We start from the raw sequence: 22,619 nt of genomic DNA, 5'->3' as shown, positions 1-22,619 counted from the left end.
CTTTATAAGGTACATCAGTAAGCCTAATGTGACTGTAGAACAGCCTGTGCTAGCCACGATAGACCCAGCAAGATGTCAACATCACACCCAAGAGGGAATACAAAGGCCCAGAGAAGCAGTTTCTCATCAGCCTGAGCTAAAGCAGGTCGCTAGCCTTGTCCAAGCAGATGGTCCTTCTGAACATTATGTATGAAGCGCGTCCTTGGGACGTCAACTGAGCTCCGTCTATTGGACCCACAATTTTCAAAGAGTAATTTAAGTAGGATGTTTTGAATTTTGCAACAACATCTTTATTATATAAAAAAAACAGCTTTGAGTGCATTTCAGTATTATTTGGGAGTTTTGCACTTAAAGGGCCCTTCATCAAAAGCATCATACAAAATGATAATTAAATACTTTAACCTTTCAACTTATGCCACAAGGTAGGAGGTACACTGAAACTGGGGGTCAAACCCAAACCATGCGATCCACTTCAGCACTGGCGTTAAGCGTTGAGGTAGGTCAACCCGCCAGCCTGTGACGTGAGATTCACCACTCCAGTGTCTAATGGTGGTGGGCTCGACACCACTCTAACTGATGCTTGGCAGCTGCACACGCTGATCAGATAAGTGACTGCTCAGCTAAATTGTTATTTAGCTCCCAATGAACAATTCTTGTGCTGATTCCTGAGGCCATTTGGACTCAGTAGGACCATTTTAACCAAGGCCAGATCATTTTTACACATTATGTGGATGCACTATTGTAGGCCCTGGACATTCTCACTTCTCACAGTAATATCACTTAAACTTGATCAGGGCAGCTGAAGCAGAGAAGTCAAAGAGACACATTAGAACAGTGGCACACAGTAGTACTGGGAGTGCTACGTTGAACGCCATGGGGCTGTTCAGAACATTCCTGTCTGGTGCTGGTGTGTTTCTATGCAGACGAGATAGTGAGCAATGAGGGTGACTTAAATAGGCAAATTCACTTTCTAGAGGACGTGTCATGTAGTGGAACTTTAATGCTTACAATTGATGCAAGTTCCCTGCAACATGGACACAGCAACAGGTTAAATCTTAAAGAACGGCTGTTTTTTTGTCCAGTTTTCATTCATTGCAATAAATAAAACACAATTCAGTCAGAAATGTACTGAGTACAGCATTCCAAGTATTCATGTTTATCATTATATCACAACAAGTCATACTCAACACCACCCCCCACACAGTTGAATACAGGGTTATGCAAACAAAGAGCCATTATAAAGATTGTGGTCCAGTATACTGAGACATCAAAACAAAATTAAACAGGAGGCTGGGGGGCTCGTTACAGAACAACACCAATGAATTCTTTTCAAATTCTGGAAACACAAGTTCCTTGTAAGGACAATTGGACTGTTTATTTTTAGATAATAAGATATACAGTGCCCTCCATGTTTGGGACAAAGACACTTTTTTTCCTTCATTTATCCCTCTGCTCCACAGTTTAAAATTACAAATCAAACAATTTAGACGTGATTGAAGTGCACATTGCAGACTTTCATTTAAGGATGTTTGTATACATTTTGTTCTCACCTTGTTGAAATTACACTTTTTCTACATGCCCCTCTCCCTGATTCAGGGCATCATAACGTTTGGGACAATTGGCATCACGAGTTTGTGCTTCCTCAGGTGTAGTTCATTGCTTCATGATATACCTCAGCTTACTTCTAACCCTTTGGAGTCTGTAGGTGCCATTGTTCAATGTGCCAATGAAAGTGCTGAAAATAACAATAAAAACATTAGAGACTTCAACAAAACCTTAGGATTACCAAAATCAATTATCTGGAATATCACTAAGAAGAATGAATGCACTGGTGAGCTTAGTAATTACAAAGGGAGTGGTAGGCCAAGGAAGACCTCCACTACTGATGACAGGAGAATCCTTACTGTAATAAAGAAAAATCCCAAACGCCTGTCTGACAGATCAGAAAGAGTCTTCAGGAGGCAGAGCATGTCAAAGACCACTATCTGTAGAAGACTTCATGAACAGAAAGGTCACACTGCAAGCTGCAGACCACTACTTAGCCACAAAAACTGAATGGCCAGATTACAGTTTGAGAAAAAGAGCTTGCAGAATTGTGGAAAAAGGTCTTGTGGACAGACTAGACAATTATGAACCTGTATCAGAGTGATGACAAGACCAAAGTGTGAAGATGAAAAGGAACTGCCTAAGATCCAAAGCAGACCACTTCATCGGTTAAACATGGTGGTGGGGGGTATTAGAGCTTCGTCATGTATGGCTGCCACAGGTACTGGCACACTTCATTGATGATGCAACTGCTAACTTTATTGGCACAATGAATTCTGAGGTGAACATAAAGATCTCATCTGCTCAAGTTCCAATAAATGCCTCCAAACTCATTGGACAGTGCTTCATCCTACAACAAAACAATGATGCCACACATATTGCTAAGGCAATATGGACATTTTTCAAAGATATAAAATGGAAAAATCTTGAATTGTCAAGTCAGTCATCTGATTTAAATCCAACTGAGCATTCCTTCTACATGCTGAAGAGAAAAACTTCTGGGGACCAATCCCCAAAACAAGCAGGAGCTGAAGATGGTTGCATTACAAGCTTGGCAGAGCATCAGGAGAGAACCTCAGCACCTGATGATGTCTACTGTATGAATCATAGACTTCAAAAGCTATTGCATGCAAAGGATATGCAACAAGGTACTACGTCAAATCAAGGGTGGGAGTATGTGCTGATACAGCATGTTGCCACACCCAGCACACAATGAACCACCCTGATTGGGACCCAAGTGCAGTCACATTTAAATGGTTTGATTTGTAATTTTGAACTGTGGAGCAGAGGGGGAAATCAAGTAAAAATGTGTTAATGTCCCAAACATTACAAAGGGAGCTGTTTTTTTTTTTTTTTTACCATTTTTCTGCCAGTATATAAACAAATCTGTCCTTTTTCTGATGGACCATCTTAGCCAAAAAGTTATTCTCTCATTTGTCCAAATGGCTTTTTCATTTGAATGCTGTTGTATTGAGATCTCCAGTTGGGGGTTGAACATCTTAACATATCCAGTTTGAGGAGAATTAAAGATTTCTCCAGTGCTTGGCAATTATTAAAATGGACATTATTCATTTTAATTATGTCAGTGCCAAACCCTTAAATTTCAGGCTGAGATTTAATCCATAATTTCTCACTTCCTTTGGAACTCAAGAGATTTTTCCCACCTTCGTCATTACAACCACTGAGCTTTCACAGTGTCCATTATGCTGTTGGGCTTACCACCTTTTTACCCAAAAAAAATGCTGGTATCCTTTCAAGCGAGATCTTGTTGGTTTTTGCACCCAATTTCCTTTTTATTTCTCTCCCCTACAAAATTAAATACATTTGCAATTATGGCCCTCTAATTTCCAACACCCTCAAAATGCAGTACCACATTTTTTGGCATCCAAAAATTCTAACCACCAACATAGTCATTAAAAAAAAAAAAATTTTCATCTTTTATACCCAATCCCCAGAAATGATCCACCATGGGACAAGCATCTATGCTAACATTCCCGTTCCCTTGCACAAATTTTGCAGCTGCCTCCATCACTTTTCTTTTTGTAAACTTCTCTCCAACTCACCAAGTTATGTTATGGCACAATCCCCTCCTACCTTTCTCTCTGCACTCAATCACTAGTCACATTACAATTCAGTTCTTGTGGTATTCCATTCATCTCAGATTAGAAGGGCATCTTGTACTACTACAGTTGCTGCAGGCCTCTTTAAGAGTGCCCATTAAGACACAAGTGTAAACAGAGACCAATGTGAACTAGGAACAGCTCTGGGTATTGCAACAATGAACCAAAAGGTGCAGTTAAAAGTTATGGAAATGAACAGCAAACCAATGATCCAACCAAGACAAAATATTCTGTACTGAATGTTCATTGTCTGATCCTGTTGCAGGAATGCTTCAACTGGAATTAAATATTCTGTAACATTTATTCATGGTAGGTATTTTCTTCCGAGTTTTGTCCATGTTAACTCTTTATAAGAAATAATTTTAAAGCCAATCCCATCACAAAACAGTCGTTCAATATAAGTTACATTAAAACAAAAACACCAAAAATTTTTAACTGTCAAAACTTTATTTTACTCAGCAAGAGAGACAAGTCAAGAGAGAGACAAGTAAAATTAATCAGTCTGCTCCTCGACCACAGTGCTCTTTTCACTGACATAGATGCCATCCAAGAATTTGCGGATGTCTTTCTTCTTCACGGTTGTTGCTTGCTGAATCAAAGCAGCTGAAAATAAGTTGACCAAAAAAAAAAAATTTTACAGGAGCAGCAATGACAAAATTAGCATTCATATTTTTCTCCACCATTCTGAACATAATTTATAAATATTTCAGTAAGTGCCTACATTTTAATTATGTAGCTATAATTCAAAGATAGTCAAATAAATAGTGAGTGTCAGCAATTCAATACACTGGACAAACAAAGTTTGATGTTCTCTATTTGTACTCGACGGTAATATTGAACAGTGTCTGTTGAGTAACTGCTGGAATAATAAAATCAAAAATCTGTAATTTGCTGCATATACGGGCAACTCTGAATTGGGATAAAAAGGAAAAAAAGTACAGAATGTCACCTTATACTATCAAGTTTTTGTTTTTTCTTGCATCAAGTATTTCCTTTTATTTTCCAGAATACAGTTGAGCCTCCATGGAAGCATGGTTTACTTGGATTTAGTTTTCAACTTGCCATCACCTGTACAGAAATATTCACTCTTATGTGTTTTTCTCCCACAGTTCCAATCATGTACAGGTCAGGTGAACTGGAGATTGCAAATTAGCAAATGTGCATATGCCTGGAGAATTTGTAGCCTCCAGGTGTACCCAATGAATGCAATGGGGGACACTTAGCAATGAAACACCTTAACCCATTTATGCCTCATGTTTCATTATTGGAACGACAGTCACGGAGTAACATATGTTATGTATAATGTAAGAAGTGGATTTGCCTAGTATTCCAATTTTGGAACACCACATAACTCAACAATGGAATGTAATAAAAATTTTTCTCTTCAAATTCTTGTTCCTTATATTTTTCTACGCAACATATGTGAATTTCATGCACAAACTCAAAAATGTCAACCTTCGGCATAAATGAGTTAATATTCAAGGGAAGGATGGATATGGTAATGCAAAGAAATTATGCTCTTCTGTACTTTCCTGTACATATAAGCTTAAAATTGCTTTTTATTGGTTCAATTTCTTAAGGCACTGAAAGCAACTTGTCAAACTCTTCTGCTCGAATGAGTCTTGAAATGTTACATTTTCAGAAGTAAATATTTTTATTTAGATGTTATATAGTTAGTGTAGTCTCCACTAGAGAAATAGTTGTCAAACAAATGTGCATCTTACATTTGATCAACAAAAAACACAGATAATGTTTGAATGGTACAGGACTATCCACAAAAACCTAAAAAGAAACACTGCGTAACAGATATTATAATTTGGATCAATCACAGACCTAGTAAAATAAACCAAAAGATATTATGTTGTATTTGGCACATATGAAAAAGATGAATTTCAACCAAGATGACCTGTGAATAAAAATAAGTTTTAATTTTGGGAAGCAGACGAAGAATGGTCCATGAATAATTCGACACAATTCCGCATTTATTTCAGAGGACGAGGATTAACCACTTGATGGTCAAGACACATTATTCTAACCTTGAACTGTTTATTGATCTTGCTCCACTACTGTTCCCTTCTCAGAGACGTAAATACCATCCAAGAATTTTCTGATATCCTTATTTTTCACTGTAGTTGCCTGCTGGATCAGTGCAGCTAAGAAATAAAAACTGAAGTAAATTATACAAAAGAAAGCAGCATGCAAAAATAAAAAGGCAAAGCAAAAGGTGTGAAGTGAGTGAAAAAGGAAAAAAATGTGAACAAAAACAAAATAAATTGCTCGGACAGAAGGATTTGCTTTTAATAACTGAAATGTTTATATAAAAATGCATTAAAGAGTTGAGGTCCAATTTGACTCTTAAATATTTCCTTCTGCAAAGCATTTTTTTTTTGACTTATGCCATTATGTGCTCACTTTCTAAATGAACCAATTACCTACATACAAATAAATAAACAAAAGAATAAAGAAATGAATAATCAAAACAAAACATGATACCAAATTATAGATTTAACAAGAATCTGTGCATAGGCAGATCACCCTACAAAAAAAGATGATTTTTATTTCATCTGTAAATGCAGTGCTCTGTTGAGAAATCTGTTTAAAATATTAAAGATTATACTGAATATTAAAAATCAGCACCATCTGCTCTTTGTTGAAGATTTCCATTTTGCATCAGCCTGAGCATGCTGCATGAGGTGTAAAAATACTAGACACTGAATTCTGAATAAAATGTAAATTGTCAATTTTTAAGTAAACACTAAACAGAGACCTTAACTATGAAGCCAAAAATGTATATACCCAGAAAAAGCATTACATTCAAAATCACTCAGCACTTTATTGCATTTTCAAGCAATTGTTTAATTTACAAATTTGGACACTAACCTGAATTTGACACCAGCTCAATGTCATTACCCTCAAGAACCAGTTCATCTTTCTGAGCCTGAGACAAAGCACAGTTTACACCTATTAAAAAAGACAAAACACAAGGATGGTCAAACATACATCTCTACATTGACTGAAAAATTCTAAAATGAAGACTTGTAAATTCAAATTTAATTCTAAATGTTCCCACTTATTTGGAACTTGACACTTTCAAAGGCTCCCCAAAATCTGCAAATGAAAACAGTTCCTAATAAAAATTTATGAATACCCCCTGGGGAGGTTCATTGGATATAGCTGATGGTTCCTCAATTTTTTCAGCGGACAGCAAATCAGAGGGATTAGTCAAAAACATATCTACACAAATGACAAGTTTTGAGTTTCCTATTCTCCTATTAGGATACCCTGGACTGTGAGACAATCTTCAAGTACAACATGAGAAAATGCAGTCAAGAACAACATTTTTGCAGTGGCAATTAAAGATTTACATCTTTAAGACAACTGTGCAATTTTTAATTATAAGCTGCATTAAACTCCAAAACAAACTCTTCTTAGGATATAGTCAATGGATCTGGTGAACAGTGGAAAAAAGTCAGGAGGGGGAATGGTCAGCTAGGTGAATGAGGAATGGTGTAAAAGGGAGCATATTATAGTTAAAACTACAGTTTGTAATTCATACATTGAAAAACTGGTTGTCGGAATTTGTCCACATTATTTGCCCAAGAAATAAAGATACATTTTCCTTGTTAACGTTGCTGGACTCCAGCAATCCAGGGGAAAAGGGGATATAGAAAAAGGCAACATGCTGATCATACTTTTTTTTATAAAATCAATTTTCCCTTCCACTGCTACTTCGTTACAATGATGAGTCCACCACACCATCAACTCATAATGCTTCAACTGGAACGGCCAGTGACCAGTCCACCTCTGTTCATCAGTAGGAGTTGTCCATAACTGAAGACCAAAAGGCAACAATTAAGCATGCTACACACAGGACAAGCTGCAGGAACAGATGAAGTCAGTCCTTGAATTCTTGAAACTCAGGGTGACTAACTTTGTGGTATCCTGGGTCATCTATTCAGTCTGTCCCTAAGGCTTCAGAAAGTGCCACTGCTGTAGAAAACACCCTGCATTGTTCCTGTCCCAATGAAGGCAAGCACCTCTTCACCTACAGATTACACAGTCTAGTGGTACATACACCTGACATTATGAAGATTATTGAGAAGCTGGATCCTGAACTATGAGTCCTCTTGTGGTAGACAACATGTACCAAACTGCTGTCTTCCTATCAAACAAAGACCGCAATGAAGGATGCAATTATCCATTTCCACCGCAAGGCTTTTTCTCACCTGGACAAAGCAGGCCACCTTGTGAAGATTATTTTTAATTTCTCCAGTGCCTTTAACGCCATCCAGCCACTTCTGTTGAGAGGTAAGCTTAGAGATATACACATGGATATGCCTATGGTGTCTTGGACAATGGACAGTCTGGCAGACTGCAATTTGTGAGACTCGAGGACTGTGTCTTTAAGGATGTGAGCACCAGTGAAGTACCACAAGGAACAGTCTTGTCTCCTTTTCTCTTCAATCTGCACACATGAGATTATTAATATAACACTAGGTCAAGTTACTTGCAGAAACACTCAGATTATTCTGCACTCATAGGGTGTGTTGATAAGGGGGATGAGACAGAGTTTAGGAGTCAGGTGGAGAACTTTGTTTCTTAATGCAGAAAGAATGGTGTGTAACCTAAAATCAAAAACACCTAGAAACTGGTTATGGACTTTCACCACATGAAACAGCTTTCAAGACTGGTCACTGTTCAAGGAGAGGATTTAGAGGTGGTCTGCTCCTACAACTAAATGGGGGTCCACATCAAGGATATGCTGGACTGGTCTCATAATGCAGAGGAACTATACAAGGACAGAGCACTCTTTTTTTCTTAGGAGACTGCATTCCTTTAATGTGGGAAATGACACTGTCACATCTTCTACAACTCTGTAAAGGCCAGCACAATTTTCTAAGCTGTGCTGGGCCCACCAATTCAACAAGCTAATTAAAATTGCAGATCCAGTTATGGGATGCACTCTGGTCCTACTGTAAGTAGTATCAAAAGAGAGAATGAAAACAAATCCGAGTGCCACTTTAAACAATACCAGTCACCCTCTCTCTGACATGCTAACATTTAACTACTCACCTAACAATGATGAATATAAAACAAGCATCTTTAATATATAATGTTTAGAAATCCACTGGCCTATGACTGACAAAATCGTTAAATCGGAATTGGGAGATTACCACCAATTTCAGGCCCTGAAAGCACATTTGAAAGAGTGGCACAGGGATCATGACTTTAAAGCCCAAAGTATGAATCCTGAACCAAGAGGATCTGGGCAGAATTTGTACATTCTACTGGTAGCAGCATGGAATATCCTCCACCATCAACAAATATCTCAAACAGGTATATAAGGTTAATTGGTGGGAATGTGAATGAATGCACCCTGCAATGAAATGTCAACTTCACGTAATACCATGGTAGGAACCTACCCAACTGTGACTCTACACTAGATAAGCAGGTTAGATAATGGACAGGCAGGCAAAGAAACATCTGAAAGGGATGTTACATTAATGCCCCACAACTTCTTGGTTGTGATAAATGATGCATGCGAAAGTGCTATTTTTATTATGTTAAATTCTTTCCAGATCAACACACCTTTAACTGCAACTCAACTCATAAGCCCAGTTGTTGTGTTAAAATATTTATGGCAAGATATTTAAACAGATAACCAGCGTTGAAACAAACCAATTCAAAAGATCAGAATGTACAGTACAGTAATCCCTCCTCTATCGCGGGGGTTGCGTTCCAGACCCCCCCCCGCGAAAGGTGAAAATCCGCAAAGTAGAAACCATATGTTTATATGGTTATTTTTATATTATTTTTATATTATTTTGGGTCACAGATTTGCACAGAAACACAGGAGGTTGTAGAGAGACAGGAACTTTATTCAAACACTGCAAACAAACATTTGTCCCTTTTTCAAAAGTTTAAACTGTGCTCCATGACAAGACGGAGATGACAGTTCCGTCTCACAATTAAAAGAATGCAAACATATCTTCCTCTTCATAGGAGTGTGCGTCAGGAGCAGAGAATGTCAAAGAGAGAGAAAAGCAAACAAAAATCAATAGGGCTGTTTGGCTTTTAAGTATGCAAAGCACCGGCGAACAAAGCAGCTGCAAGGATGTACAATGTAAAGGTAGTCTTTCAGCATTTTTTAGAGGAGCGTCCCCCTCACTCCCCCTCCATCAGGAGCAGAGAATGTCAGAGAGAGAGAGAGAGACACAGACACAGAAAAACAAACAATCAAAAATCAATACGTGCCCTTCGAGCTTTTAAGTATGCGAAGCACCGTGCGGGAAGCATGTCGCTTGACAAAGTAGCTGCACAGAAGGGAGCAATGCTTTCAGCATTTTTAGACAAGTGTCCGTATCGTCTAGGGGTGCGAACAGCCCCCGTGCTCACAATATATTTGAGGAGTTTTATTTAATAGGTAATAGGTTGGGTAGCTTCTCAGCCATCTGCCAACAGCGTCCCTTGTATGAAATCAACTGGGCAAACCAACTGAGGAAGCATGTACCAGAAATTAAAAGACCCATTGTCCACAGAAATCCGAGATATATATTTAAATATGCTTACATATAAAATCCGCGATAGAGTGAAGCCACGAAAGTCGAAGCGCAATATAGCGAGGGATTACTGTATATACAAGAATTACTGCTGAAATGTTCATGGAAATGAGCATGTACTCGTTTTAATTAAAATAACCCCTTGAAGTTTGCTGGTTTAACTGTGAAAGTATCTCTGCTGTAAACAACAACTGGGTCTGGAACGGTCAAAGTCAGGTTTTGCTATCAGATTTTCTAATACTTGCGTTAGGTGAAGGTAAACTCACATTTAGTTGTATCACAAATCAAATTAATCGTTACCCCAAGACCCACTGTGGACATGGAGAAAAACACTTTAGTGTTGAAATACTTGAATTGTTAATGACCCTGTACAACTATTACAGAACAGCTTGCTTCTGAAGGCACTGTGTGGACATACACATTCTACCAACAGTATGATATTTACAAACCATGTATTATACAAACATTTTTACAATAAACCAACACCACCCCACTTCTCAAATACTAACAAGTAAAAAAAAAAAAAAAACTTCTGACTTGGCTTAAGATAAAAAGATCACAAAAGTGAGGCATTATGCAGGCATATTGCCATTGATATAAAGAAGCACCAACAGAGTTTGACACACTTCTGCTGAAAATAACTAATTGGCCAGAAGTATTTGATGTGTGTCAGACTTATCATTGACATGGACCACCAAGTACTTCTGGGCAGGGCAGCAGATTCATTTCCCATTTATAAATTTATGGCCAAAATCAGTTAATAAGCTTGACTGATACATAACTATTTCTCCTGCCTAAAGGCGTTGTGCAAAAGTACAACTGAAATTTTAATTATATCTGTAATTAATATCGTGAAAATTGCTTAACCAAGATCACAGTCTTGGAGCAGCATTAAGTCACAGAGATGTGAAGGTGACAACCATGCAGGACTACTGAAACTATAATGTTGCAAAAGAGACTGAACTGACTCATGTGTTTCCTTGTGTTATACTTAACTAAAAAATTATAAAAGAACTGTGACAAATCAGTGTAAGGCCAAAACCACAATATCCATACATATTTCCAACAAACAGCAACTTTGAGATAGCAAAGAAACATGAAACACAGAAAAACACCAACAAAACAGTAGTGTGCTTTTATAGCATCATATGGTTTAAGAACAAAAGACTGAGACAAAAATTAAGGAGGAGGTTAAAGCAAGTTAAAACTTAGTAAATATTAATTGAAGCAACTAAGCCATAAAATATCTTGTAAAATGATGTCTAGAAAGAGAGGAATCCAACAATTCTGAACCAAAACTGATACACTAACTTATAATATCTAATGAGGAAAGCTCAGATGAAACTGAATGTAATAAAATAAAATAAAAAAAAAAAGTCAAGCATCAAACAAAACACCTTTGGCAGTGATAAAAACAAGGATATATAAACATGATGTAGAAATAAAACTAAAAAAAGAACTACCACGCAAAAATTTTGCTTACAACTGAACAAAAACACTATAACTAACTCATATGCATTCACTTTCTGAATACTTTCAATCCTATATACACAACACCATGTATAAGGCAGGAACGGAACCTGGACAGTCCTTTGGCAGACAGGACACACACTTTTAATCATGCTTGGCAAGTTCTGAAGTTGACATTTAGCCTAACCTGACAAAACCCAAATGTACAAATGGATAGCATTCAAATACATTCCAAAACTTTATTACACAACAAAGTATTCACTTGTTTGTTGGTGACGGTCAAATTGTAGCATTTTAACCACAAAACTATACTACCAAATCAAGAGATTTTATCCTTTTTGAAATAGCATGTTAATGTAGTCAACAAACATACTCACCTTGTCTCATTCGGACCCTTCTAATGTACTTCTCTCCCAGAAAATTTCTGATTTCAACAAGTGAACCACTCTCTTGGATGACCACGTTGATGGGGAAATGAGCATACACAGACCTCATCTTGTAGCGAAAGCCCTGGAGATATGAAAAAATTAGAGAATACTATTAAAAATGCATGTTAGAAAAAAACTTTCTTTGCAGCTAGATCAATTCAAGAAACTGCTAAAAATCCAAAGTAGAATCCATGATGTTAAAATTGATCTCACACCAGGGTTTACTTTTTGTCCAAGTAGTACACACTGAGGTCAAAAGAGGCTTTGTGATCAATTAAATCTCCTTCCAACACAATAAATCAATGAAATCTAAGTCATTTTATGAAAACCGCAGCCATTGGTAACCAGAATATTTTCAACTATTTCAGTATCCTATCATTTTTCTATTATGACTTTAAGTACATTTGGGGTTTTGAAATTGAAAAGCTGTATACTATTTATTTCACACTCTAAAATACTGAGCTTTCAGTGAACAGTAGGTACCCTATAATGTAAGCAAATGACTATCTGTATATAAAATTGGAAAACTACCACAAGCTCCTAATACATACCAAAGTCACTCCTTTGATCATATTCTGAACATGACTGCAGATGGTTCTTACTGTAGCAAGCTCCTTTCTGTTTCCCCACCATTTGTCAACACGAAGCTATGGAGAAAAGACAATTCATTCTTAAAATTTAAAGATAGCCCCACATTCTGATGTATGTCAGTGATGCATTTTTGCCATTCGCTCCAGAAACCCCGGCCCCTCATTCTGATGTCAGTCAGTAGTGCATTTTTTGCCATTCACACCTATACCCCGGCTTGTATTGATCAATCATTACTGTACTGCTCACTTTGCAGATCAACAATACACTGAAATTACTGTTGACCCCTTAAAGCACCTTGTAAAGTTGCATGTTGATGATGGCACTATATAAAAAAAAAAAAAAACTTCATATTGCATGACTCTAGCTTGCGTTTCACCACAGGACAAAATACACTAACGGGGTAGAAAAGTGCAATTTGTACCTTCTCTCACGCCAAAAAACAAACAAACTTTTATTTAAAAGAGCAAGACTGTTAAAGCAATTGCACGCTTCCGTCAGTGTACCGTGGGTACATATAAACACAATCTCTACATTAGGCACTACACTTACCCTTCTTCGCTTTTTACCCAGGAGACTGAGCTCTAAATTAATGTGATTGAACTCTCTGCGAAGAACACCTCGAGGTCCCTTGACGATCACAGTGCGCCCATCAAGTTTCACCTCGACTGGGAGAAGAAAAAAGCAAAGTCAGGTCGATCTCGCTAGGCTTCCAGTTACCAAGCCACTCTCACGTTAGTTGTATCTTTGCTTACCATTGTCGGGAATGTCGACGGTCTGGTTGCTGAGAATGGTCTTCATCCTATAATTGAAGCATACACACTGCCATTAACAATGTGTAAAAGTCTGAAGACTTTTCACGCGTACGACACACACACACCTAATAGGACATGCATCAGTCATCAAAACAGCCCATATTAAAGAAAAACACCGCGCTACCAAATGGCTACAATACTAAACTGCAATATATACTGCACGACGCTTCAACAATGCTCCTTGACGAGCCCAAATAATCCGGTGACACAAACGACACGTACGTTTATGTCTAACTATGATGCGGGCAACAGGCCTGCGCGTCGCGCCTTCAGATACAAAACATTTTCCCGGTATCTGAAGCTTTTGGCTTTCAAAAAATATTATATCTATAATGTTGGACATAATGTGCTTGATTACTTCACTTGATGATTTTGGCTGAAACAACGTATTTCCAGAGGATTAAACCAGATTTTCAGTATCTCTGCATAACGCCATCTTACTCTTACCTCGCCTGTGATAGGGAAAAGGGAGAGGAAGCGACGTCAGGACGCAATTGTACATAAGCGACGTGTTACGTCAACAAGTCGTCCGTACAGACAGAACTAACCGATGCCAGAAGTTATTCGAAAGCTAGCAGTTAATTATAAACGAGTTGTAAAGAAGGTGTGTGTCTCTAACTCCCTTTTTCCAAAGTTTACCAAACAAAATCTAGCCAAGTATGTTTAAATGTCGTTCTTTTTTCTGTTTATAAATGTGAAGATAAAAAATAGTAAATGCCCATTCCATATTGTCATATACGTAAGTATAAAACCGGTTAGACCTTCTATTGCATTATTCTGTGTGGACATTGACATGTTAGAAATGGTATTAAGAAAAAACTAGTAAAACACAAAGACAATAAAAATGAGAAAGATTCTCAGTTCTTTTCTTAACAGTTTGTAAAGTTAATCCCTGAATCCCTCTTGTACCTAATAATTTATCTACTGCGACTCTTTTATGTAATTTATTCTTTGTTTTTACATTTTCGTAGACTACATTAATACATTGTATTACAAATTTATTTTAATATTGATACAATAAAAAGTGAACATTCTGGAGCCGTGGGACAGCAACACTAATTATTGTACCACTCTCTCAAAGAACATTATTTGTTTTTGGGATCATAAGGATTTTGAAGGCTTTCTTGTGTATATGGGAAATATGATGAAACCTAAACATTTAAAAGGTCAATGCCAAATTTGCTATTTTAGTGTTATAAGCTGGGGAATTGTCAGAAACACCATAACAGATTCACTGTAGTACATTACAGGATAATACCAAGAACAATTAATGTGAACCCTGCATTAAGAGGTTAATGTATAAGGTCATCTTATAGGAAGTAAAAATGTTAGGTTTGATTACACAAGGGCAGGTCTGAAAATCAAGAGTACAACTTATGAGAAGGACTGAGGAGTCATAGTGGACTCGACACTATCAACTGGCAGACAGTGTTCAGAAGCCATTAAGAAGGCTAACAGAGTGTTAGGTTATATAGCACCCTGATGTGTGACGTACAAGTCCAAGGAGGTTATTCTCAAGCTTTATAATGCACTGGTGTGGCCTCATCTGGAGTACTGTGGGCAGTTTTGGTCTTCAGGCTACAAAAAGGACATACCAGCGCTAGTAAAGGTCCAGAGAGGAGCAACTAGGCTGATCCAATGCCATAGGTGATGAATTATGAGGAAGAATTAAAAGAGCTGAGCCTTTTCAGCATAAGCAAAAGAAGATTAAGAGAAGAGATATTTGAAGTGTTTAAAAGTATGAAGGGATATGGTACAGTGGATTGAGATTGTTATTTTAAAATGAGTTTAACAAGAACACTGGGACACAGTTGGAAACTTGTTAAGGGTAAATTCCACACAAACATTAGGAAGTTTTTCTTTGCATAGAGAACCAGACATTTGAAATAAACTACCAAGTAGTTTGGTAGACATAGGACTTTAGGGACTTTCAAAAGTAGACTTGATGTTAGTTTGGAAGAATAAAGTAGATAAGACCAGCGAGCTTTCTTGGTCTGAATGGTTTGTTCTCCTGTAGATTGTTCTAATGTTCTGATGTTCATATGCCTGTTCAAGTTTGCAGTGGCAGGAGCCAATCCCTGCAGCATCAGATCCAAAGCAGGAACCAGTCAGGGATGTGAGGCTTTTTCTAAAGTCAATGTTCATTAATTTCATTGTGGATATATTTAATGAATAACTATATTAACTGTTAACAATGTATTGTAAACTGATTTGTACTAGGTTAGGAAATGAAGACATGGCTACTCCGCCGCTCCCTAAATGTTCTCTCGACTAGTCTTGCCTGTGTCCCATCGATGTGTCCAGTCTGAAGGCATCACTTACCAATCACGGCTAATCGATGCTCGAAAGCACGGAGTAGAAACGCCGGCGACAGACATAGGGGGCAAGGAAAGTTGGAACTACAGAAATGGCCCTGCTCAAAGTGCGACGTTTTGACAGTATCGGCTTGTGGCTGAAGACAGGGGATTCTTTAAATTTCTCAGTATGTTCCTGTCATTGTTTTGTGTATTTATCTTCTTTTTGCATTAATACTATGAGGACCAGTGACATGACGAATATAACTCGGTTGAAATTCTGCAAATGTGCTGTTGGAAGTGTCATTGCACATAATGCGTTGAACCGACGATTTCACGAGTCCTTAGATATTTAAGTGCCTTTGTTGCAAATAATCATCATTACACGTTTGTGTACATTAACTGGTTTAGAATCATTTTGGACCGTTTAGAGATTTGTTAATGAGTCTTAAGTGTTTGATCAGCTGGCGTCTTACAAAAGTTAGAACGCTAATTTAGTTATGTTTATAACCGTCATTAGTATGATGCCGCTTATGCCTAAAGCACTTGTTTAATGTATTTCAGTGTCATTAAAAATAATGGAATGTATTCACTGCATCAATAATGTGACGATCGTTCGGGAGTTGACCTTCATCACCGCCTGACATCGAACAACGCTGGTAACTGCTCACATTAGAGAAGTTGCCCTCAACATCTTTCAGTTAAGTCACCAGTGCATATGTGTTGGTGTATGCGATTTAGTCATTGTGACATAAGAGACTATTTTAGGATACATTAAATAACCCACCATCGACTTTATTTATTGAACGGTACACGTTCTGCATAGAACTTGACATATACGGTAAATACTATATTAACGAATGCAGTTACGATTCAGACGGATGCATTGATTTGCCTAGTGTAACATGATGTGTTACAAATGGCATTTTGCCCCAACAAGAAAGTCGAGTCAGAATATTCTATTTTTTAAATAGATTAACTTTATAGTTTCATTTATTTACTTTGTAGGGTACTGATGGCGTATAATTAATATAGTAAAATAGTCCATTTCTGGTATGGTGTTCTGTTTTATTTTAGGGCTGTATTACCCACTCATGCAGGACTTCAAGTTCAGTGTCAGATAAGAAGCAATCACTTCTTCATGGCCCAGATCTTGAAGATTTCGTTTCTGGAGACCTCCAAGACAGAAGCAAGTGGGCAGAATACAAAGGGAACTTAAAGAGACAGAAAGGAGATAGGTAAGAAGAGAAACACATAAGCTAGACAAGAAATTGCTTGTACCAAATAACATATTTATTACTTTTTTTCTGGCAAAGATTACACCAATTAATACTCTTTTTAATTTTTGTTCATGGAGAACAATCAGAAACTGAATACAGTCACAGTGTATTTCTGCAGGAACTCACTTAAAAGTATGGATGAACATTGAACAAGCACTGATTGGGAGAACTAATTAGAGGTCAGACTCAAAAATATAGGATTTTAAAAAGTATTTATAAACAATTCACAGTAGTTTTTGTTAACAAACTAACAACCAGTCAGGATATTCAGTGTTCAGTAACTAAGTGAGATCTGTGCAGCACCAAATTCAAGCAGGAAGCAATCAGGTGCCAAATAAAACTTATCAAAAGCAAAAAAAATAAGCCTGCAAAAGCTTCTTGTATACAGTTTAAATTCATTTCAAGCAAAAACTACCATTAGCAAGTTACACATGAAGTACATACCCTATTGATTCTGTCATGGTTTTAGTTTCTTTCCACTCACTGTATTTAAAAGTTATTACCCTTAGGGTGACCTACAGTGAATTAGACATGGCATACATTTAGGTCACTTTTCACATTTGCTCTCAATTCCTTATATTACATACCTCACTTCTGTCCAGTGCCTATATCTATATACTGAACTTTTTTTCCCAGTCCCACCTGTATGCTACAAGTACCATTCAACTCCTGTAAGGTTTTGTACCTAAAGTTTCTGTATTCTTCTTCTTCTTGTTTTTGTTGTTTTTATTTTTATTATAATCTCTACCACACAAAATGAATGTTAGTCACTATCTCTCACACTCTCAAATTAAAAAATGGCATCTTGCTGCACAAAATATTAAATTGAGCCCTGCAGACCTCCCCCATGAGCACATATGGCTACCAACGAACATGTGTATATTGTGAAAATAAATATGCAATTGGATGAAAACATTTTATACAATTACTTAAATTTAGCAAATTTAAAATTACAATTTACTGTATACTTAATAAAGAATATCTATGAATTTCCTAAAACAGTACTTATTTATTTTTTTTGTTGTTCTGTACTTATTTCTGTACTTATTTCAATACATCTCTGTTCTTTCCCATGTTGAATATACAAAGTGAGATTTGTACGTACTAAATCACTGTCCTAATAGCATTCCTCTCCGAGTTTATGATTATGACATGTACCCATCATTTTCCTAGTATACACAATAATCTAAATTGACCAGTTTAGACTTTTTAATGTTTGTATATCTTATAATTTAACTATGCAGTTATTTTCATTTCAGAGCAGCCGGAACAATGACATTTTGTGGATATAAAAGATAAAATATTATTTGATTTCTATTACAGGCTGAGATTACCACCCTGGCTGAAGACTGAAATTCCCATAGGAAAGAATTACAATAAGCTAAAGAATACATTAAGAAATTTAAATTTGCATACAGTAGGTGGAAATTTTTTGTTACTGTGGTATAGAAATTGTTCTTAAAGTTAAATGAGAACTGATGTACATATGTATCATTTTAAGACATAATATTACAAAATTATTTATAGTAGTGATGTCTCCTCTCATTTTCAAAGCCGCTTAATCAAATTCAGGGTGTGGGGTATCTGGAGCCTATATTGGAGCCTTTATTGGCATAATAATGGATAATAGTGATGTACTGTATCTTGCTTTAATATAATTGCTTTAATATCTTGTACTATAATCAGAGTTGTTAGCTTATTGTTTTTAAAGATTATAATATTACACTTTTATGTGTGACAAAATGTTAATGGTGCAGCATTAATTTCATCCAAGCTATCATGAATAAATTAGTGCCCACCACCTCTCTAAATTGTCAAGCAGTCCTGACTATTTCATTCTAAAATGTCCCTTTCCTGAAAACTGTACTGTACAGCATTAGTTAGGAAATAACATGTTAGCCATTACATCTGCATCTTTTTCCCAATGTTATGACAGCACTGCAAGGTGGACTTTACCTGAAGGTGCTTCTGTTCTGAAATTCTGAAGCACCATGTGTGCTCTTCCACATCATATCCAGTAGAAAGTTACGCACTTGTGATACTTTTCATATCTTCAGGTTAAGGTGGTGTAAAGTATGAATTCCCCTTCATGGACAGCATGTTGAAAAGATAAGGTCAGAGAATATCAGCAAGGCATTTAAAACAATTTATGGCTATGTGGATAAAACACAAACTATTTGCATGCTACTAGGTAGTGTGGTTGTCTTACCATCTGAATGCCTTGTCTTTGAAGTTTTGCCTGCCTCCTTAACATGCATGTGATACTAGGGAGGCCAAAATACCTGTAGAAGTTAAATAGCATTATTTTCGATTAATCATAATAAGTGTAAAAATTGGAATTAAATTGTGAAATATTAACAAGCTAATTCGTAACTGATCGTTCAATTTTTATTTTCTTTGGTGATCTAGTGGTAGGCTTGCAACTGTACTACACTGATGACAAATTTTTAGACTCTCAAGAAAGGGTACTGTTTGCAGTTTAAGTGATATGTGATAAATCTTTACAATTGTAGAGGTGCTGTTTACATGAAAGGGTGCATAGGCCAGAGTTCTCGTACTTAGTTCTTGGAGTACAGTTTTGGGTAGAACAAGTTTACTGATTAGAAGCCACTTTTTATGTAAATGAAACATATTTTTTCCAAGATTATTCTGTTATTTTCTATATAAGATTATTTTACTTTTCAGAGATTATCAACAAAGAGGTTTATAAACAGGAATCGATAAGTACCATACAGTCCCTCAGAATTTATCTGTTTGTGAATATTATGCATAAACACCTACTTTACAATGAACTTAACACAATGCACTGTTAGATATCTTATCCACAACAAATTTATCATAGATTAATAAAAGTGAAGCTAATTAGGAGTTATAACTTAGTAAGTAGAATAAAACAAAGAAAAAGGTAAATTACTATGCAATAAAAGTTGTAAGTGTAGTAAGACATTTTCAGAAACATAATTTAAATTTACTATACATTATCTTCAGGGGTTCTGTCAGAAGGGATATAAATACTTGCATTTGCTTACACTCTTCAAAATGACAAAATGCAACTTTTAAGTATTGATCTTGAATCATTTACATCCTTTCTATGAAAAAAAATGTTTTGTACCCTGGGTCAAGAAGGGGTGAAATTTAATAGTGAAGGTCATATTCTAATAATTAAAGTGTTATTGAGATTTGACTCAGAAACTATTGTTTCACATTCAATGCAGATTCACTGAGTTTGATAATTTGCAGTAGCTATGCTAATTCCACTAATTCTGCACTGTTAACAGGGGATACTATATTTAGACTGCTACAGCTTGTTTTCTTTTACTTTCTTAAATAAGGGAAAAATAGAGCATGTATCAATTTTTATGGGACATGATGAGTAATAATATTGGTTAAACATTTCAGAATTAACCCTATTATTAAGATATTATCCTCTTGCTACCTTTTGTGCCAGTTTATTTTATTCCTAGTAGATCATTAAGGGTGTAAAATCGCACCATTTAACGAAAAATGTACATCTTATTAGAAAAAAAAATCGGATTGTGAATTCTTATACCTTCTAAGTGATCACTAATATTTCATGAACTCATAAATGATGAAGCCTTTCCACAGTTTATAGTAAGTGTGTCTGCATGGTGTGTTCCTTTTATAATATCTGCCAGTTTTAAATGTAAACTAAGTGGAGAGATTCTTTCACATGTATACTGATTTTGGCAAAGCCTTGGAGATTTTAGTTTCTGATTTAAATCGGTTCCTGCCAGATGTACTGTAAAGTGAGAATTTCTTAACCTTAGATCAGTCTTTTTTTGTCCATGCAGGTATGTGAAGAAGCACGATGTCCAAACATTGGAGAGTGCTGGGGAGGAGGGGAGTATGCCACAGCAACGGCAACTATCATGGTATCACTCTTATTATTTTTAAAACTTATGCAGCTAACCATAATATCTGCCTCAAGCTTCCTTTTTAAAGCATGCATATGTGAAAGTCTAGCTCTTTATTTTATTTTATTTTTGGATAACGTTGGTATTTTTCAAGTCAAAATTTTTTTTTCACAATCATGGTGTATTTTAATTTATCACATGAAATTGCCTTCTAAAATGAAGCTAGTTTTAATAATTAAAAAAAAATACTAGTCCACTCTTGCACTTTACAATGGAGCTAATGGTTACTAGTGTCCAAATTTCGAAAAAAGCTTTCAAATTTACCAAATATGCCCCTTTGAAGTAGCAAAGGTTTCAATTTAACAAAACATGCCTTCAGCATTTCTAGGACATGCTTGTGAGGACAAAAGTACACTGGAAATATTATGTTTTATTACAGATTTCTGGTACTATTTTCTCGAGGTAAAATATATGTTGTTATTTTACATATCCTACAGAGTGTTGGTAGTTGGTGGCACGACTGGCAGTCCAACCACCATACAAAACCTCACACTGTTCCAGTGTGGTGCTAAGGTGTCACCCACTGCACTTGGGTCCCAATCCAGGTGGGTCGATGTGTGGTGCGTGTGGCAACATGCTATCAGCGCATCCTCCCAAACTCTCTACAGGGTGAGATACACGTCAAGTGTCAACATTGTTTGAAAACAGCTTGTATGAGAGTTTCAGTATACATTATACACACAACAATAAATGTGAACTGAACTGATTACAATGCATTATATTTTAGTAAAAGCCTTAGATTTTGGAAAGAGCCAAGTCACTTGCACAGCTGCATTTTATGGGGCATGTTGTGCATTCGTATAATTAAAAAAAACTCCTAAAATGAAAAAGGTAGAGTGCAATAGAGCCCAACCACAGTGAAAGAGTTTATGCTCCACAACCCAGTTATCAAATATTTAACACAAGATGAGTTATACTTCTTGAGAATGTGGTAATAAAAAAAACTGAAGACAATGTTTTTGAGTGATTAAACTCACTGATACCAATCAATCTGTAAATACATGGAGAGGACATACAAAGTTCATGCAGAAACTGGCAGTGTAGGGCATGAATGTTAGTATTGCATTACCACTCTGTTTATGTTAAAACATCTGTACTAAACTTACACTTAGCTTTAATCAGGTTGAAGTTTAGTATGCCTATAATGTCTGTTCAGTTCTTATCATATGGGTGCTCAATCTTTCTCTTGCCAGACCACTGAAGTACATATGTGCATTGTTGTACTGGCAGCGGCAGGCAATATCTTTGCAAAATAACACATTAAGCTTCAGTATAAAGAAGGAATGGGAATGATTGTAAGTGTGACTTTTTCAATGATTATTATTTAGTTGTCTAAAGTGTCATGATTCCACTGTTTTATAATATAGATACAATGTCAATATGCAGATCAATACTTGGTAAAATTTTTACCTTGAAAAATGGATGTATTCGATAAGTTTAAATTATTTTTTGTTCACATTGGGACTCTAGTACCACCAATTAACAAAATGTTAGAGCATGCTAGATATATTTTTTTAATTTATAAAATAAGCTTCACTTTAGAACACAATTCCATGTGTCAAATAAATAACTCTAGTTATTGTC

The 22,619-nt window shown here is 36.4% G+C and overlaps 2 protein-coding genes across 4 annotated transcripts in view; one reads left to right on the top strand and one right to left on the bottom strand.

The window, feature by feature from the left end:
- Nucleotides 1–4,091: 4,091 nt before the first annotated feature.
- Nucleotides 4,092–13,998, bottom strand: rpl9 (ribosomal protein L9). 3 transcript variants are annotated; one of them, XM_051927383.1, is made up of 7 exons: nt 13,974–13,998; nt 13,467–13,513; nt 13,264–13,379; nt 12,675–12,770; nt 12,073–12,205; nt 6,546–6,626; nt 4,092–4,268 (listed from the first exon to the last, which is right to left on the bottom strand). In XM_051927383.1, the coding sequence occupies exons 2-7, from the start codon at nt 13,510–13,512 to the stop codon at nt 4,159–4,161; spliced, it is 582 nt and encodes a 193-aa protein (XP_051783343.1). In that variant the 5' UTR covers nt 13,513; nt 13,974–13,998; the 3' UTR covers nt 4,092–4,158. The 3 variants fall into 3 exon arrangements, with proteins under 3 accessions (XP_051783343.1, XP_051783344.1, XP_051783345.1); XM_051927384.1 differs by lacking the exon at nt 13,974–13,998 and adding an exon at nt 13,885–13,909; XM_051927385.1 differs by lacking the exon at nt 13,974–13,998 and adding an exon at nt 5,702–5,818.
- Nucleotides 13,999–15,839: 1,841 nt separating this feature from the next.
- lias (lipoic acid synthetase) overlaps nt 15,840–22,619 on the top strand; it is a 28,782-nt gene continuing 22,002 nt past the window's right edge. Inside the window, exons 1-4 of the mRNA XM_028801965.2 lie at nt 15,840–16,008; nt 16,898–17,058; nt 18,424–18,517; nt 20,913–20,993. Coding sequence (XP_028657798.1) covers nt 15,934–16,008; nt 16,898–17,058; nt 18,424–18,517; nt 20,913–20,993 — 411 coding nt within the window. The 5' untranslated portion in view covers nt 15,840–15,933. The remainder of the gene's footprint in view (nt 16,009–16,897; nt 17,059–18,423; nt 18,518–20,912; nt 20,994–22,619) is intronic.

Source organism: Erpetoichthys calabaricus, chromosome 5 (assembly GCF_900747795.2).
Source record: "Erpetoichthys calabaricus chromosome 5, fErpCal1.3, whole genome shotgun sequence".
Taxonomy (NCBI): Eukaryota; Metazoa; Chordata; class Cladistia; order Polypteriformes; family Polypteridae; genus Erpetoichthys; species Erpetoichthys calabaricus.
Note: the sequence above shows the minus strand (reverse complement) of the source record. Positions and strands in the feature narration are given on the sequence as shown.

Excerpts from the sequence above, each read along its gene's own strand:
- rpl9 (XM_051927383.1), bottom strand. The coding sequence starts at position 13,512 with ATGAAGACCATTCTCAGCAACCAGACCGTCGACATTCCCGACAATG. Across the intron at positions 12,771-13,263 it reads TGGGTAAAAAGCGAAGAAGG|CTTCGTGTTGACAAATGGTG; the intron begins GTAAGTGTAGTG and ends TTTTCTCCATAG. Across the intron at positions 4,269-6,545 it reads TGAGCTGGTGTCAAATTCAG|CTGCTTTGATTCAGCAAGCA; the intron begins GTTAGTGTCCAA and ends ACTTATTTTCAG.